At 36.0% G+C, this 19,653-nt stretch overlaps 1 protein-coding gene across 1 annotated transcript in view; it reads left to right on the top strand.

Moving 5' to 3' along the window:
• The window catches only part of JMY (junction mediating and regulatory protein, p53 cofactor), a 69,480-nt gene extending 52,291 nt beyond the window's left edge, over positions 1–17,189 (top strand). The window contains exons 7-11 of the mRNA XM_032676071.1: positions 2,124–2,210; positions 4,749–4,844; positions 6,085–6,631; positions 8,222–8,532; positions 11,807–17,189. Coding sequence (XP_032531962.1) covers positions 2,124–2,210; positions 4,749–4,844; positions 6,085–6,631; positions 8,222–8,529 — 1,038 coding nt within the window. The 3' untranslated portion in view covers positions 8,530–8,532; positions 11,807–17,189. The remainder of the gene's footprint in view (positions 1–2,123; positions 2,211–4,748; positions 4,845–6,084; positions 6,632–8,221; positions 8,533–11,806) is intronic.
• Positions 17,190–19,653: the final 2,464 nt, after the last annotated feature.

The raw sequence follows: 19,653 nt of genomic DNA, 5'->3' as shown, positions 1-19,653 counted from the left end.
CAGCAGCAAATAGATTTTGGTCTGGTTTATCCTCTTTACATATTTAAAACATCTCTCATTATTACACATAATCAAAAAGCTTTAAATACTGATGCTAAAGAGAAAATATCACATAAAATTGTGCCCCTCAAGTATTTGAGACATGTCAGAAAACCCAAACCTAACTTACATTTTCTCATTTTATAAAACCTAAATAGAGAATAAACTATAAACATAAATCAGTAGTAGCATTACAAAAAGTCATTCTGATTCTCTTAGTATGATGAAGCTGTTGCCGTGTTTTTGAAATGCAGAGATGAGGTATTTCGTACTTTTGCAGTTACAAATTAAATGGATTAACCTTTCCAGGAGTAACTCTTTTCACCGGGGGAAAAAACCTAACCTAAACAAACAGAAACAAATGAATCTAAAGCCCACCAGTGTTTAACTATATATATATGGATGTGTTAAGAGAAGGTTCAGAGTAGATCCATGAATATTATCAGAGGGTTGGAGCACCTCTCCTATGAGGACAGGCTGAGACAGCTGGAGAAGAGAAGGCTGTGGGGACCTGCACCTCAGTGTAGCCTTCCTAAAGGGACCTTATAAAAAGGAGAGAGTGTGACTTTTTACTTGGGCAGATAGTTTACATGGACAAGGGGGGATAGTTTTAAACTGGGGGAACAGTTTTAAACTAGAAGAGATTTAGATAGCTGTTAGAAAGAAATTCTTTACTGAGAGTGGTGAGACATTGGAATAAGTTGCCCAGAGAAGTTGTGGATGCCCTGTCCCTGTAAGTGTTCAAGGCCAGATTGGATGGGACCCTGAGCAACCTGATACAGTGAAAGATTCCCTGACTGTGACAGGGAGGTTGTAACTAGGTGAGCTTTAAGATCCCTTCCCATCCAAGCCATTCTGCAATATGCCTCTGATGAAGCTGGGACAGTATTGCCACAGACAGCTTTGCTTTTGTCAGTTACCTGCATACAGGAGCAACGTTGATGGTCTTACTGTTCAGAATCATTCAAGACATCATGCTATTCCTTTTCCATGCAGGAACACTGACTACCTTTTTATGTGATCATAGCATGTCCATGGTTAGCTTGTAGGAGAACATAGCTTTATCTGCATTTTTAAGTGTCCAAAATAGTGAGCTTTTTTTATCCCTTCAGTCCCTATTTTTGTGCTGTTTGCCACAACTGTAATGTCTTGATTGGTGGCTGATAACTCTGTCAGCTCCTTGAAGCAATGCTTTCAATGGCAAAGCTCTTTTCTGGATCTACCCAGTAGGTCACACTGACTGATGCCTGGGAAGCCCATCTCTTTCATATTCTAGCTGAAGTCATACTCCAGACTGCTTCCTAACGCTGCACCTTCTCAGACAACTGTGAGATTTGTTTATGACTGTACGTCTGATTTTGTTGTAGTTCTGTTCTGTGTGGTGCTTATACCAGGTCTAATTTCATAGCTCATGTCTGATTTCCTGGCGCTCAGTGTTGTCCTATGAAGTTATCTATCTACCTGCTGTTTGACTGTCATCCTGTTCCTTGTCAGCTATCGTAACATGGTCTGTTTTTTTGTTTTCTTTTGTTTTCTTTTTAATCTGTTCTTATTTGCAGACAATATGCTTGGTTTTAAACAGGTGTTAGAGATGTGAACTCAGGATAAGAAGTGAACATGATGAAATTTGAACAGCTTTATTCGTGTTCGTGCTTGCAGATTGTACATGCAAAAGATGAACTGACACCTGTAAATGGGAAGCTCTCTATTTGCATAAATATTAATATGCAGTATAGTCAAGAGTTAGTTATTATCCATGTGTGAAAATACATGGAGTTAAACAAGGACTTTGTGAAATATCAACAAATTTATGTTTGTTGCCACTTTTGTACTAGTACTGTAGAACAGACTTTTCAACCAGCTGTCACTTGTGTATATCTTTGAACAGTTAAAGTAGTAGGTTTGGATTTGTCTGGCTTGGTTTTGTTTCAGTTATGGTTTATTGTAGGTTAAATTAGCTTGTCTGAGATAGGCTTTGTTGCTTTTATTTTTCTAGGTGCTGTTTGCTAAATGTGACATTATACTCTGTAAATGTATATGTGAAATACATATTTTATAGGAAGTGTTTTGTATCATCCCTACAGGAGATCTGTATTGCAAAGCATAATGAAAAGATCCAGCACCGTCACCAGAGTGAGGAGGAGTACAAAATGCACCATACTGTTCAGCTAGTAAGTTTGAGTTTTCTGCTGTTGAGTTTAGCCTGTTGTTAATAGCATGCATTCCTCATTATACATTTATTAGGAGAGCATTCAGAGTGATAGCTCTTTTAAAAAGATGGTGTGTATCCCTGACCTTTGCACAATGGATTTCTGTGTCATATTATGCTGGTAAGAGGAGTATATATCTGCGTTAGGATGACACTGGAACCAAGCAAGTAAAGTCTTTTAATGCTGAGTACAGTCTGAGTGATTACTGCTAGGGTAAGCTGCATGCAGTTTGTTATTGCATACACATGGATGATTCTGGACAGCTCTGAGAACAGTGGAAGGTAGGTTATATGAGTAAGGAAATTATACACATTTATTCTCAAATCTTAATAAGCTTGTTCATTGTTTTTCTTCTTTCTACACAAGAAATTACTTGAATTATGTTATATAAACATTTAGTTCCTGCTGTACGCTCCACGATTCTCTGCATAGTCTCATCGCAGAGGATAGGCTAACTAGTCTAACCCTTACGCTGAACATAGTAGACTTTATCTTAAAGAATATTCAAATTCTGGGCTTGGTCCCAGGAGCTGATATAGTATCAATATTTAATAAAGATCACTGACAAAGATGCATTGAAATCTAAGTCTCTTTAATTCGGGGTTCAGTTGGATTAGTGGAAGTGATTCTGTTTCATCCTTATACATTTTTAACATTGATACATTTGTCCAGGAAGTCATCTGCATAATTTATTTTATGGAAAGGCTACTTGTCAAAGACTGTACGTATTGGAATACTCTTTCAGGAACTTAAAAAAAAAATATTTTTTTTTCAGTTCTTACAATAAGGCAAAGAAATTTGCTGTGCAGATTGTAGTCCATTTATCACTCTTAAAAATAAGACTCAACAAAGCCAAAGGACTTTCTTGTCTCTCAGATACTACAGAGGTTTAAATAGTGGAGTTGCCTGCTTGTATTATGTAAAGAATTATGCCAATTTTTAGATTTTGTGCGGGGTTTTTCTGTTAATAATGTGACTGAAAATTTCTAACATTATTGTAAAATAGGTTTTAAGTCACTGGTTTTCATAAAGAATTTTGAAAAGATAACCTCAAGACAGTCCAAATTTGAAACCAAATAAGAATTGCAATTTCACTGTTTTATTTAAAAGCCAAGCGAAAAGAAATAAACAAAAACCTCAAAACAAAGAAAGAAAACCCCTTGAGTTTGCAACTACTTCAGGAAGTTTAATCTGAATGCGTATGTAACATTCAGGTGTGATGATAGAACTACTCTTTCTTCTTGTTATAATCTTTATGCTTCTATTTTAACTTTTTTGCCCCATTGCTCTGTTACTTTCTTTTTACTACATGCTTCTCTTCCTCTTACCTTTCCTTTTTTCCTGTCCTTACTATTTTTCAGACATGTTCTCCTCTTTCTCTCCGTAGTGTATCTATACTTAGTTCCTTACAAATCACAGGAGTTGGCTCCTTATGAAGGACACCAGGCCACTAGCTGACTTATGAAAATGTCAGGCAGGCAGACACTGCTTTTGACTGAATGACAGTAAAAAGTTCACAGAAGTGATCATAATTTTTAGTTATGAAGATGTGCATTTAAAAGGAATACTAAATACTGTGAGACATTTAAAAATTAAAGTTACTGTTTCTGCTCAGGGTTTTTTCTTTATAGTCAGCTCTTACCTCACTTTTCCTGATAGCTTCCGAACTTGCATGCAGTGAATTTCACCATCTGTTAACTAGCTTCCATGTCCAGTAAATTTGACTGAGAAGTTAGTGTCTGCTTCAAAGGTGTAGTAAATTTGATGAAGTTTTGTGAGAAAGGATGACTCGTTAAGGAGATGGATCCAAAAGAGTGTTTTCAGTAAGGTAAGATTTCCCCCCCCCAAAAAAAACCCCCCACAGCTGTCTTAGCTGCAAGGAAGAGCTTCAAACCTTTACTTAAGTGCAATTACATTAATTCAACCTGCATTAAATAATGACAGCTTAAGTTAATACAAAACTTAAATTTACTGTTGTAAATGTAAATGTGAAAACATCTACTTAATTTGCTCAGTATTGGATTAAAAACTTTGTGACACTGAGTTCTGTGATTTCTTGTACTGTGAAAATACTAATATGACTTGTTTAAAAGGTCAGCCTTGCAATTTGGACTGTCATTTTGTTCTTGAAATGAGGGAAAATGGATACTGTTTTGCTGTGTGACTAATTTATACAATTTTTAATTCGAAAGGGCTTCTCTCAGCATAGCATTCTGTCACTTAGTCCAGGTATTTCTCATCTCTCAAGGCAGCAAGTCTTCCAAGTGTTCCCATTGGAGATTGAAATATTTCTTTCCTGACCTTCGTGAAACAGGAAATGTATGCTGTTTTTTAAGAGGAAGACAAAGGTCAATTTTTGAAGTTTGGAAATATGTTTATTTGAAAAGTAACTTTTTAAGCAATTCTTGACATGTAGTAGAAGAGTTACTTTAATTTTTTTAATTATACCAAATAGAATGTTGGATGTAATATTTGCATGTTTTCCATGTATTTTCTCAGAAGCGAGATCAATTGCAAGATGAAGAGGAAAGAAAGAGCTCCTGGGTTAGTCAGGAACGACAGAAAACACTGGACAGACTTCGTTCATTTAAGCAGGTAACAGAAGAAGAGTTGTTCTTTTCTACCAGTTTCCTTCGCAAAAGAAGCTTTCACTAATTCCAGGACTATACTATGCTTTGTTGTGCAGTTAACTGTTCTTTGGAAAATTCATAACAAAATATGGCATTGAGGATAACAGGTTCCTCTCACTGTTGCCTTCCCAGTGCCATAATAAACCTCTCTTCACTCTTACACCTATACCTTGTGACAAGACACTTAGCAAATGTTCCTAGAAGTAGTATAATCTAAATGGTAGAGCATTAGCATCTGACATACCCCCCTACCACTGATTGCTAGAATACCTGCCAATACCTGCCCCTTCCTATTACAATGGAAGCACCAGAAAATGGATAGAATGAAGGGGAAAGAATAAGGAAAGGGCTGAAAGTGCAAGAAAACAGAGACTCTATTAATTGGTGAAGCCTTTTTTTTTTGTTGTTGAATATATAAGAAAAGGTATGAGAAGTTTCTTTACTGGAAGGTTGTCTTGTTCGGCATACACTCCTCATGTCCTTATTGTTTGCAAGGCTCTTGAATTGCGTAACTTCTGTAAATTAAAGCAGATTTACTTATTTTAACCAGCAACTCTTCATACTTTATGTGTGAAAATGCTTATATTTTTACATATTACTGCTTTAGGCCTACCACAGTTGCGTAGAAAATGTTAGACCTGTCTTTCAGAAGCAGTTTAATTTTTTGCCTGAAAAGGGCTATGGACAAAACTAATATGAAAAGACAGATATTGAGGCAGCAAATTTAAGAACTAAATACTTTGAAAGACTTAAAAAGTTTGATGTTATCAAGACATACCTTTTAAAGCAGTATGATTCACATTTAAGGCCAGTATATTAGGTCAGGGAGACTCTGACTGGTCTTGCAGACCTCATACACTTTCAGAGGGAGCCATTGACTAGTGCAAGACGGAATTTTGAATTTTAGTTTCCAGAAAAAAAATATACCTTCTGGTTCTTTGAGAAATTCTAATACCAACCCATGTATATCCCTGAGAAGACCAATCAGATGCAAATTGTGGCTTAATTAAGAATAAAAATCAGGAAAATTGATATTTTTTTATTTTTTTTTTTAATAAAGGTGGGGATATCTTTGCCTTGATTTTATGTACAGAGCAAAAGGAAAGTTATTTGTCAGAAAGGCAAAAACCTAACGACAGGTACTTAAAATCTAGAATAGTTCATTGCATGTACTTAGCTAATCATCAATACCTTATTCACTTTAGCGATACCCTGGGCAAGTCATACTTAAATCAACCAGACTACGGCTGGCTCACGCAAAAAGAAAATGTGCTGCCAGTTCACTGTCCTGTGTCAATCAGCCTCAATCTTTGCCAGCAACCATAAAAATCCAAGAGAAAAGTGAAGAGGTGGAATCAGAAAGTGTAGTTCAGCCTTTGCAAGTGCAGGAACCTACAAGCTTAAAACAACTTCAGGATATCTCCTTGCCTCGTAATGGTGTTACCTCTGAACTGCCCCATGTCAGCACTTCTCCACTCACCAGTAATCAGCCTCAGCCGGAGGCTGTTACTGGAGAACAGCTTCCAGCCCCTTTGCCTCCACCACCTCCACCTCCGCCTCCACCTTTGCCCTCCAAGGAAGATGCCACCAAATCCGTAGAGAAAAGTGACAGCTTTGTTAAACGTGTGGAGAAAGGAGTCCAGCACTCTTCTGGTGTCCCACCAGCTCATCTGTTTGATAGCAGTCAGCTAGTCAGTGCCAAGAAGAAGCTTAAGAAGACTGGTGATCTAGAGGGTTTACAGAGGAGGAAAGGTAATGTTTTAATTTCTGTGTATTTAATTTTTTGTTGCTAATTTAAAAATTGTAATGCACATCCATTCCTCTTTTGAATTGCTCTGTAGGAAAGTGTGTGCTGTGTTTTAATAATAATAATTTATTATTAATAAGAAAGTTGTTAAATCCTTTTCAGTTGACAGATACTGGCAACTCAAACATTAGGACCTTTATGACAGTGTGGCATACTTGAGCAGTTAGAAAACACTTAGAAAACTGACTTTGTGGTATACCATGTTAGATTAGATAGAAAATGGAGCTAAATGCTGTCTAAAATAATTTGTATCTATTTACTACCAGCACTGCAAATATTATATGCTTCACCTGAGGATGCAGTGTTTTTTTAAACAGAGTAACAATGATTTTTCTGCAGTCCTGTTGTTTATTTTACATTTTACCTTGCAATTTTGTATAAAGCACCTATTGTGCTTGCAGTTTTATATACATCATAATACGACAAATATAAAGTCAAATTACATCATCCCTCTTAAGAGTATTGTCTGCAGCAGCACTCTGCCTCTGATCTATATCCCCTGAGATGTTCCAAGTCTCTCAGTGGCTTCAGAAGGTTGTCTGTGTATGACAGACAAGTGCTTTACAGTCATTCTTTCCACTCTCAAATGTGCAGTCGCATGTTCTTTTATTTCTTTCTTTTCCTCATGTCTGTTCTAACTGTCCGAGCCCATACTCTAATGGACAGAGCTTACTCATAAATGTAAAACAGGTTTTAAAAAATGTGTTCTGCAGTATAAAAAAAAACCCTGGAGATGGATATTCAGGTATAGATTTTTAAGTGCTGCATGTTTTATGTTCTAGTGTATGTGAGCTATTTAAACCATTGTACTTTATTATAACACATTCTCTGGGGTGGAGATCTTGCCTCCTTATAGCTCTTCAAAGACCCAAAGCCCGTGTTTTATTTCTTCAGAAAACTAGTTTCAAAATCAGGGATAAAGGAAGGATTTGCCATGAAGTATTATCTTTTACTTCTCTGTTTAATTAATTATGAAGGAAGGGAGTTTTTATAGGCATGATGTGATGACTAGGTGCTAATACGTTTGTGAATCCAGAGAAGCAGGAAAATGCATGCTGTTGCAGTTGTCTGTATTGCTGTTTACCTCACTGGCATGTCATAGGCAAAATTAGCCATATAGTGTGAGTGATGAGAATGGATGCACAGTCCAGTACCTAAGGTACCTAAATGCCTAAGGTAAAACTCATTACTTGAGTTTTAAAGTAAAAAAAAAAACAAACTTTGATTGTGTTGGATTCGTTGCAGCTTATTTGATTTCCCTGATTGCAACCAGGAAAGCCACTTTTTCAAAAAGCTTTACTACCTGCCTGATAGGAAGTTAAGTGGTTACAAAAATTGTCTGTATAAACCAATTTTGACCTGGTAGTAAGGAAGATAAATTTAGAGGCTGAAATGTTATTGGGGGAACCATTATACTTATGGTGTGGGACCATCACATTGATAGTATGTAGCTACTTTTTTATCTCTAGGAAATAAAAATTAAGGCTGATAAAATTTAGTAAAAACAATACTGAAGGTCTTTTGATTTACTGCAGTGAGTTCCCCGATGGATGAAGTGCTGGCTTCCTTGAAACGTGGCAGCTTTCACTTAAGAAAAGTTGAGCAGAGAAGTCTTCCTCCTTTTCCTGATGAAGATGATAGCAATAACATCTTGGCTCAGATCAGGAAAGGAGTGAAACTGAAGAAAGTGCAGAAAGATGTTTTGAGAGAATCCTTTACAATTCTGCCTGATACTGACCCTCTGACAAGGAGCATCCATGAAGCATTGCGGCGGATTAAGGAAGCATCACCTGAGTCAGAGGATGAAGAGGAGAGCTTACCTTGCACAGACTGGGAAAATTAACCTGTAATTAAACTACATTTAAAAAAAATATTTCTGCAACAATTTTTCTATAACAATAGCAAATAAACCTCAGGTTGTTCAGTTTAGGAGACATAGTACTTATGTGACTAAACTGCTTGTCATCCAGTGTGATAAAACATACATGAATTTTGTATCACTGACTTTCCAAAGAATTTAAGGTTTATAATAAGGAAAACTTTTTTAGACAATGTCTTAGCTTTTTATTGTTTGAGTACTTTTGCTGAATATTGACAGGACTGCTCCTAGAAAAAGCTCTATTTTGTTTAGTAAATTTGAAGGGACAGTTCCCAGCTTATCAAAAAGCTTTAAAAAGCAGCACAATCGCTCTTGGACGCACCTTATACTTACATTTTAGTTACTTCCAGCCTTATAAAAATTTGGCATGTCTGTCACTTCAAGCTGAATAACTCTTAAGTGAAGGACAGTTAAATTTGAATGCTGAACACATTGAAATCTCTTGGGTTACGCTGTGTGACTGACTTTGTGATAGCTTGGTTTCAGTGTGTAAAATCTCTGACTTAATTGAATTTCCAGGCTATAAACAGTAAATATACAAAAATTTAATTTATACTTCTACTATTCATACTAATTCCATGAACTTGCATTATACTATGCTAAAGTGCCTGAAAGTACAGACTTCAGCAGATGAAGTTAATGATTTCACAACAAACTAAAAATTGGCAAAAGATAAGTTTTCAAAATTACGTCTGCATCAGTAACAAAAAGAGATTCTTGATTGCAGCAGCATACAGCACTGTTCTGCGATGGTTCTTTTCTGCTACTGGCACGTGGATGAACTTAAGTATCAGTGAAGGTTCCCACTAAACGTAAAATTTGAGAAACCAGAGGTATGACAATCTGTAAAGAATTTAAAAATCTGTTTAGAAATCAAAGGCTGTTTTAATAGAATGGAAGACAAATAGTTGTAATCCTTGCAACACAGCTAGCAGTAGAAAACAGATAACTTTTGAATGTTCACAATCTGGCATTTCTACCCTGGTTAGTTACTACTGTAGCTGGAGAAGGACTGTTGGTAAAGTGCTATAGCTGTTTAAAAACTGATTGGGAACTTAGCATATCATCTGCTGAATGTTCTTGTGTATAGGAAAGACTGTGTCTCAAACTGTTCTACTGGTATGCTATTTTTAAATAATTTAAAATTTTTGAAAAGGAAAATAAATGTTGCCTTTATTTCCTCATGAACTAGCCATTAGCCACCCTAATGATTTACTATTGTTTAATTATGCCTTGCTCCTTCTATTCCGTACTAAATGTACTGCTAGTTTTGGAGCTGAAAATGCAGGAGTGGAGATGTATTTAACTCTTGCTGAAACTCAAAGTGAAAATAATTTTGCTTGGATATAAATATATTTGCTTGGATATATCCATGTGTACCGAAAAATCCCACTACCACAGCCCTTCAGAAATCAAGTGACGACTGTAAGAAAAGACATGTCTTGGAACTGACTTGGCTTTCTTAGTGCAATTATTCTAATTTCTTAGATAATGGACCAAATTTAAAATTTGTGATCTGACTTTATGATTTTAGTAGATCTTTTTTACTTTTTAGGATCATCTTTGCCTTTTTTTTTTTCCCCCCAAGATAAACAGGAATTTTCCAGGAGTGACTTTACATTTTTTCAATCTAGTTGGTTGACCTCTTAAACATTTTCTATTAGAAGTGCATTGTCTTAGAATTCTTCTGTGGTCATTGCCATACAATATGAATACACGTTTTTCTCTGCTATTTGCAGGCCCATAAAACAGTTCAGAATGCAGGCTGAAAATCACTGCCATGCAGTCCCTTTAATATGCTGGTTGTTGTCTCCTTTTTACCAGCCTATATCCTTCTGAGGTCCCATGAAATCACTTGGACCTAAAAGCAAGATGCAGTGTTGGAGTTCTGAGTGTGTGCTCCTTGGGAGTTCTTCATACATCTGGGACCTGCTTTCACTTACCAGTGTCATATTTTATTATGAAAACAACGCTATTTTCATGCGGTGAGACTATTCAATAGATAATAGTCTCAACTGAAAAATAGTTGTACAAAACAGCTAACAGCTCAGAAAGGAAAAGCAAGCCCCTGCTATGGAAGCATGTGAAGTGATTTGGGAGAACAGAGAGGGAGACAAAACTCTTGAGAAATTCAGCTGAATAAATACTTTCCATATAGATGAGTGTGCTTGCTTGACCAGACTGGCTTAATAGAATTCATTATACAAGAATAAAATGTAATGAAAGTCTGTTGTAGAAATTGCAGACTAGTATTCTTTTACTATAAGGTCATCCATTTAATACCGTGCTTTAAGACTGACCTACTGATTTTTAACTGGTAAGCTCTGCACATGCCAAAAACTAGCACAGAAGTTTTAGATTGAAAACAGTTATACAAAAGTATATTGGCACACGTGTTGTGAACTGTGCTTAATTACATGTACATTTGTATAGGCTAAATGTAATGCAGTTATTTGCCTTAGGAACGAAGGCTAAATCTGAAACAGTGATGTACATCTATCAAGAGCCAAAAAGTGTCTTGAAGCATCTGCAGGCAGTATTAACAGTGCTCCCTGAAGAGGTTTCATTAATATTGAAGTTTGAAGACAAACTAATAGTAACTGATTCTTGCAGGAGATTTAGTCATCTGTTGTATTACCTGCTCTGTAATTTAACTTCTACCTGAAGTTATGACTAACTTCCTTAAAAATACTTCCTTCTTTACAGACACTCTAAACCACATGCAAAGATGTTGAGGCATTCTGTGTACTGAAATAGCTGAACAAGTAATACAGATATGCACTGGCTTCTGTGTGAAGAATCCAGGAGATTACTGGTTATCAAAAGCGTCCAAAGCATATATGTATGTGTGTACGTAATAGTACACATAAACCACTATAGTACATTAAGAGTACTTCTAAGTAACACAAAACGTGGGTTCCTGTGAGTGATGGACAAAGTAACAGATAACAAGTGAGCTTTTTCTCTCTATAATCTTCTAATTGCAGTATTTTGAGCCTCTTCAAACTCTAATCTGTGTTTACTGCCAGTAATACTAGAAGGCAAAAAAAAAAGATCTGGTCATACTATGTGTGTTTTGGCTCCAGAGTTAGTGTGTCATTACCCTGGGAGCAACAAGAATCTTTGCTCAGTACAACACTGCTCAGTATTGCATGTTAGAATTGCCTGATATGTTGATCAAAGAATATTTGTACAGCTGTTTAGCTTTTCAGATGTTCCTTTTTCTTTTTTTCCCAAACAGGTGATTGACAGCCACCGATGTGAGAAAAGAAACCCCAGTTGAAGATTACTTTACTTTTCCTCTGCATTTCTGAAAATTCAGAGCCAGCAGTTATGACCATCAATTCCACAGGAGGCTTTTTTTGGCAAAGAAAGTCTTTCTTTGACAGATAATTCAGTATATGGAAAAAATGGCCTGAAATGTTAATTTCAGGTCACTTTTTTCTTTATTTGTTCAAACAAATCCTGGTTTGGGCAGAAAGCTAAGTTGTTTAGATGTGCATTTTATACTATTAAGAATGCCCAATTCTTAAGCACTTTTTATATTTGTGTTAGTAATGTGTGGTCAGGTAAGTGAGGGGGGCATTTTGAGTTGGGTGACTATGTGGTGTTAGCATAACCTTAGGATTCTAAACCGGCTAGAAAATGTCCCCTTCACTGCACTGAATATCTCATGTGCTTGAAAATTCAAATAAATGGCTCCTGGCAGAGAAGGTTGCTGTGCAGCAGTGTGATATTCCAGAAAGAACAGAATTTCTAGTTGCACTACAGTAGCTGAAATTCAGTAACATGCAACTGAGATTTTTTTTCTTCTTAGTTTGAAGAATTGTATGTCAGTGTGAAAAGCAACAAGTGACCACAGCACAATGAGAAATAAGAATTGAATTCAGTACATATTCGAGAATGTGTTTGTTTCCATCATGATACATTTAGGAAGACATACTGCAGCACCTTTTTAGAAGGTCATTTGTAGTCTGACATCTTTTTAAAGTAGACATTTTCATGCTTTTTTAAAATAATATTTAGCTATGCTGAACCAAGTTAGTTATACTTTTATCATTTGTTATAAGAAGCAATATTTTGTAATTTCATACTTAAAAATATTTTTCTCTTTTAGTTTAAAATGGCTTTTGATTAGTCTAAGCAGCCTTCTTTAAAAGAGATCAAAGCACTTAAATGTACTGATAATTCAGTTGTGAAAATCATGCTTTTCCTGCTGGTTTTCATTATTCCCTTTAGTGGCTGCAGAAATGTTTGTATTTCATACCCAAAAGCCTACTGGCTGAAAACTGGTTCTTTTGATTCTGACTGTTTTATTTGTAAAGGAGGGCTACAACTTCCTCTGCAGTGAATACTTAGGAGTAGTCCTAAACTTCATGACTAATGGCTGCAGGCAGCTACTCTTACGATACCACAGTACCAAGAGGTATGTCAATACAAAGATACAAATAGCCTTGTACCGCTTCAAAACCTCATGTGGTATTAAAGTCAGCCCATTACACTTCTAATAAAACTGAATTTTCACTAGAATTTTGTTTTTACTAGTGTAACATACACTGTGTTTGAGAAATACACAGTCCCTGTCCTTTGTGTAGTGTGGTCCATTCACTGTTCCTCTTTTGACAGATAAACTACTATGGGGATTTGGGTTCTTTTAAGTGGAGTTACTCATTGCTGCTGTCATGTAATGGAACATGTACTGTGTTAAAATTTATAACAGGGGATTTCATGTCTTGCCGTTTACTTACAGAAAGAGAGCAGGAGAACTTACCTTAGCAATAGGCTGTATAACCTAAAGGAACCTCAGCTCTTGGACCCTTCAGTTGTTTTGCTGTGGCTGTCTGAAAATTAAAGCTCTGTCAAACATCTTGAAAGGATTTTCTTAACCATGTTGCCTTACTTATAAAGTTAGTGAACATTCATTTTCAAAGCACCTGCAAGCAGTGTTAATGCAGAGTTGTATTGATTTTTGCTTAATTAGTTGTCAGGTCTCTGTTTTTTGGTCCTTAGATCAGCTCTGTGAAATACCTGATAATGGCTTTCCACAGGCCTAAAACTACATCGATGTTTTTTTCTTAAACTGCTTCTCTGAACTCTGAGTTACACGGTATGGATGCAAGCTGCCTAATGCTGTGTTCATGCAGCAATAGTAGCAATTTCAAAGTTCAGCATAATCATTTGACACAGCCTATACCATAATCTGTGGTGTGTTTTTACTCTATATTTGTTTGTAATTTCAATCACCACACATTAAAACCAAGGTAATGAAATAAATTTTTGGCTGTGGCACAGAGCAGAACCATGATGTAGAATGGTAATTCACATTATACAATTCATCTGAAACTTAGTGCAAAATTACCAGTTGTGAATGAGCAACTTTTATATCTGTTTTTTCCTATTTTTCAGCCTGCAGTTTTATTCCTTGGCGTATGCATATAGGACACTAGTAAAATTCCAAGCCGAGGAAAAACAGTGTAATTTTAAAGTATAGGTGCAGTGGTTCCCTTGCACAGCATTTGTCTGCAGTTAACCACTGTGTTGTGATTTATCTAAATAGCTCCATGCTGTACTGTAGTACAGTTTTCAGATATGTTTGCCATGTAATCTGTCATCTTTGCCTTGAAAAATGTGTGCATGATTGATAAAAAAATTACGTTTCATATTTAGCTGAAATCTTAGATTCCTGTAATAGCTTAGTCTGTATAGAAATGGAGTTCTCATATGAGCATGTATTTTATGCGCACACAAAAAGTAGTTGTTATGCTGAGCATAGCAGTATGTATCAGTTCAAAACTGCCATCTTCTGTGTGGAAAGTGAATGTTTGGTTTTTTCCATGTCCTGCTCAAAAAAAAAAAAAAAAAATCCTGAATTTTAATCCTCCATGAGTCACTAGATGTCACAATTTCACATAATTTTCCACTTTGATATAAAAATTGTGCATATGTAGTGTACACAGGCTAATGCATAAAACTTCCATCCTTCGTAATGTGAAAATTTTCCAGTTGGATGGCTACAGAACCAAATGGGGAAAGTTTATATTCACAAGAAACTTTTATGGAAATTATGACAGTCCTGCATTGTGGTCGGTTCCTCCATAGCTGAGAAAAGCTGTAATAATTGCATTGGTCCTTGAGAAATCTTGGCAAGCATCACTAAGAAAAAACACAGAAACATGTGCAAGGAGCCTCCATAAAAAGACCTTTCTGACTATTGGTATTTTTTGTTTCATTGTTGTGACTGCATTGTTCCATTGCTAGTTATTTATCTTAAGCAATTTGTCATCTGTTGGGGTTTTTCCATTTTTAGAAGCTTCTTTCTTCTTTCTTTGTTCAAATTAAAACTCTAACTATGGTGTAATTGATCCTGTGAGGTAAGGAGTTGGAATGCATAGTGTTTATTGTACAAATGCTTATGTAAGGACTGAAAAATCTTTTTTGAGTGGGAACAAGAAACTAAATACTCAGTTTCTACTAAAATAACCAAAATGTAAACAGCAGTAGTCTTTTGTTCAGAAATGGAATTTTCATCAACAAAAATTTCATGCTCTCATTCACAGAGGTTCCAGATCCTTTACAGTTGACCAATAGTCTTACTCACTTTACTTATTTTCATATGCTAGTTATCTGTCTAGGGTAGATGAAGGCTTTTTTATTTTTCAAACATCACTTTTGAGTTTTGTTTGTTTGTTTTAAATCTGACAGTCTGCATCCTACACCAGACACTTGTAAAATAAATTAGTATGATTATATATTGTGTTCTTTTGTGACTGCATTGGGGATAGAACTTAACATACTTCACTATATTATTTGTAAAGAATCATTTTGAGTATGAGCACTATATTCTGTACTGTTTAATATTAAAGTAATGACAGATGCATTATTGAAGATGCAACTTACTGAGGAAGCAGAAACATTATTGGTTAATGTTACCCTTGTTCCATTTGTTGCACTGAATTTCAAGAGTGTAATTTGTAAATCAAGTTTGCTTATGCGTGTAATCAGATTTTATTTTCATTGTAATGCTTATGTAATAAATTACCTGCATATATTTCTGGTAACAATTCCATAAGCATGGACAATACGTTGTTATGTTTCTCACTACAGAATTAATGTTAAGAACAAGCAAAGCTTCTTGCAAAGAAAGGGAGTAACAGAAGCACCTTACTGGGAGAGTTTGTTGCATGATTTCACTGCTCTGGGAGCTGACAGACAGTAGATCATCTTAAACTTGACTGCAAATTGCTCTTTGGTGTAATAAGCACATTGACATATTGCTATTAATGCTATCAACAGCAATGGCTATTTTTAACCTACACATATACTGTAATTTAAATTTTCCTACAAAATAAATTTATATTTAATTGACACCTAATACAATAAATACTTAATACTTAAAATTAGAATTTTTAGGAGGGTCAAGGGAGGGAGGGCATGCCAGTATATTTGTGGGAGGGACATTGCATATATAGGTCTTTGTACTTCCTGTTCAGTTTGACTGTTAGCCCAAAACTCACAGCTCTGACTGTGGTGAATCTGCAACCTGACATCTTTATATTTTTGTTGTGATTCAGGTCTTCTATGTTCTGTGGCCCAGAGCTTCAGAATTTGACAGAAGTCGTCATCTTTTCCGTTCTCAAATGTGAATGCTCTGTACCTCTGTCATGGGAAATGACCAAGCAATGAATTTTACTCTGCTGAGTTTCTAATACTAATGTAGAGCTTTATTTAAAGCTGTTATCTAAGGCTGTTAACCAGAAGTGTGTCCATTGGAAACAACCAAAAAAAGATGATCGCTGTTTTGGTGCATAAAGTCCAGACTCTGCAGAGATTTTTAGTCCAGTCCTATCCCGTAATAAGTTTGCTGTAAACTGGCTTGATTTTCAGATTACAAACTTATTTTTGATTTCTGAATTGGGAAATAGGTGTTGGACATTGGGGATATTCACTTAACATCTCGCAGCATGGTGTTGCAGTTGCCATATATTTTGAATTTCATCTTAATGTATAAAAAAATGTATCATCATAAAAGGAAAGCTTAAGAATTACAAATGGCTGCAAGTTGTCTTGCATGAATGAAGCCAGTGAAGCTTAGTGAAACTAACTTCTTTGTTAAGCCTGTTGAATAAATAAGAAATAATCTAAAGAAAACAAATTTTCCATTCACTAGCTTTGTGCAATATTATTATTAGACTCAGACACTACTAGCACATTGTGCTTGGCTTTAAGAAAGTTCTTTAACTCCATTATATTCAAAAGGACATATTAAAATCATATTTTATTGTAAACAATTCTGCAAATTTACTATGCCTGAAAATGCTCGAAGTTATAAAGTGTTAAGCACAAGTATGTTTTAAAAAAAAAGGTTAAAAACTAAACAGACATTTCTAGCAATACCTAAAAACTAAAAACTGTCTGCTTTTTGGTCTTTTTTCTTTAGTGCAGCTTTTCAGCAACGCAAGTTTATTTCTGTGTATTTCATGTTTTTTTATAATCATGATTCAGAAATATAAACCTGTACGCAAGGTACTGCATTCACCTTATTGTACATGCAATGTAACATCATACTCACAGTTTTGGTGCTTTAAAATTATTCCTTTTTTCTTTATTAAAAGATATTTATTTGACCACTGTCTTGGTTTTACCTTTGACTATGTACCAACATTAAAAGAAATATTTTTAGCATAGTTTGGTTCCCACCAAAAAAAAAAAAATCAGATCTGATTCATTTCGGTTCCCTTTGTTACTCTTTTAACTCCTCAAGCTGCCTGTTATTGCTTAATGGCAGGTGGTTGTGTCTAAGCTATGTTGCAACAGGGAATAATATATTTAGGTAACATCTTTGTAAACGAAGTCACATGAACAATTGAGGTATTATAGAAGAAACTTGCTCTTAAATAATGCAGAATAGTTGTGCTTAAATACAAGTCACACCCACTTTCCATCTCTTAATCAAAAGACAAACACTATGAAAAAAACGTGAAAGTTTAAATCCAGAAATGGTAAGAGCTTTAGTTCCCTTATTACACTTACCGTGTCCCAAACTAAAGTTCCTAGATGTCTGTGGGTAATTTTTTTTGTTTTTTTTTTTTTTTCCTATAGTCATTTTATGTTGTTATTTATGTAAACATAAATCTTATGAAAGAGATATATTTGTATTGTGTCTCCTTTCCCTTTGGCTTCTGTGTTTCTGGTGCAGTGCCGGTGGGTTCTATGTCCAGGTGGTCCCTTAACATGAGGAAGATAAAAAAATGAGTGTATTCCTAGAACAGGAAATTTTTAATGCAGTTACAATCCTGAGAAAACAAGAAAAAGGCTGGACATTTCTAAGAGCGATTTGAAACAAAGGTTGTATTTGCACTATAAATCTACACTGCAAAGTGTCTTAAACAAAATTCAAGGCCTGTCTGGCTTTGGTTTCCTCATGATGTTTTTCACATCGGGTTCACATGGCATATGCTGTTAATTTCGGGTTGTGGCAGAACACACATAGAACAAGTAGGAAATGTGCTTTGAAATAAGCAAGTAGTTGCTGACTTAAGAGAGTTGTATTTGTATCCGAGTTCTGTTCCTCTTGGTCTGGCTATGCCCTCAGCAGTGTGTGACTGTGGTGTGGGGGCCTGTGCAGGACAGACAGATGTACCATCAACTGGTGTCTGCTTTGGCATTGGCTTCAGTGGATAAATAGATGCTTTTATATAACTCGTGTGGTTATCCCTATGGGTTGAAAGTGTATTTAATGCCTGCATCAGAATTGCAGATTAGTGAATATATCTGTAGGCACACTTGGAAGGCACTACTATGCTATGCAGAATAAGGCCTAAATGTTTGTACAACACATAGAAGATAGAAGATACGTAGAACCATCCTTTATTTTTTTTCTGTTCATTACATGTCAGGTGTAAAGCAAAGGTACATTGTAAATAATATTCACTGGGCCACAGTGCCTCTGAAACTTGTAGAAATAAAACCACTCTTTCTCACAGGAACCAGTGATATGCAGGGTTTGTTTCATTTCCACCACTTAGTACTTAACAGAGGCAATACACACAAGGGAGAGAAATAAAAATGGAAAGCGAGTTTGTCAGATCTCTTCTTCTAAAACCAATAAACCTTTCTCAGCAGTTCTTACTATTGCTTCCCATGATAGGGAGAAGTTTTGCCACTGTTCTTACCTTTCGGGAGTGAGGGTTATAATTAAGGATAAAATGGCCTCTGTAAACTTTAGATGTACCATGTCAGTCGTTCAACTGACAGTACCATGTCAGTCGTTCAAAGCATCACTTCGTTAACATGAACTGCCCTACAGCAGAAAACCATCCCAGAAGTTTTACCAGGAAGCTTAAGCATCATTGCCATATAACCTACCTTACAGAAGTGCTGCAAGTTTGTGTCCAACTCTCCATCCTGCAGAATTGTTCCCACGGAGATGCCTTCCTGCCCTTTCCCCCTTTGCACCAAGATTCTCGGTCTCTCTTACTTTCTCTAAACTTTATGCAAATCTTCACCACAGTCATGCTCACTGTCCAGCCTTTTATTAGCTCAAAGACAGCATACCTCCCTTGAAATGTTGCCTCCACAGCAAGGGCTGATGGATAAAAATGGGCAGAGATTATTATCTGTGCCGTTAAAGCTGGTGCCTGTCTGTGTTGGTGCTGGGGTTCACTTAGTATTCATCAACCAAAACTCTGGGGAAAAAAAAAACCCAAACCAAAACGAAAATTACATTTAAGTTCACTCTATCTGCTGCCTTACCCTTTATTCCTACTGTAGTAGTGTGCTGCCTGTGGGATGTTTGTTGGAGATACTTGTGCCACAGGCAAATCACCTGTACTGCCTTCTTGTCACCCTTTCTCCTCACCATGGAAGACAGCAGACTTTCTGACTTGTCAGGGACATCTCACTACCACCCCATATTGCTTATATAAGGCCAAGCACATTGATGGTCTTTCAAACGAAAGTCACTGTTTACTTCATTCTTTTATCCTAACAACTTTTCTAATTGGCATCACCCTCCCTCTGTACATTACTGTTTATTGAAGAATCATGCAATTCATACAAAACACTTCGATTAACTATACTTTTTGTTCC

This window comes from Chiroxiphia lanceolata, chromosome Z, assembly GCF_009829145.1.
Source record: "Chiroxiphia lanceolata isolate bChiLan1 chromosome Z, bChiLan1.pri, whole genome shotgun sequence".
Taxonomy (NCBI): domain Eukaryota; kingdom Metazoa; phylum Chordata; class Aves; order Passeriformes; family Pipridae; genus Chiroxiphia; species Chiroxiphia lanceolata.
The sequence above is the reverse complement of the archived record's forward strand: the minus strand, read 5'-3'. Positions and strand labels throughout refer to the sequence as shown.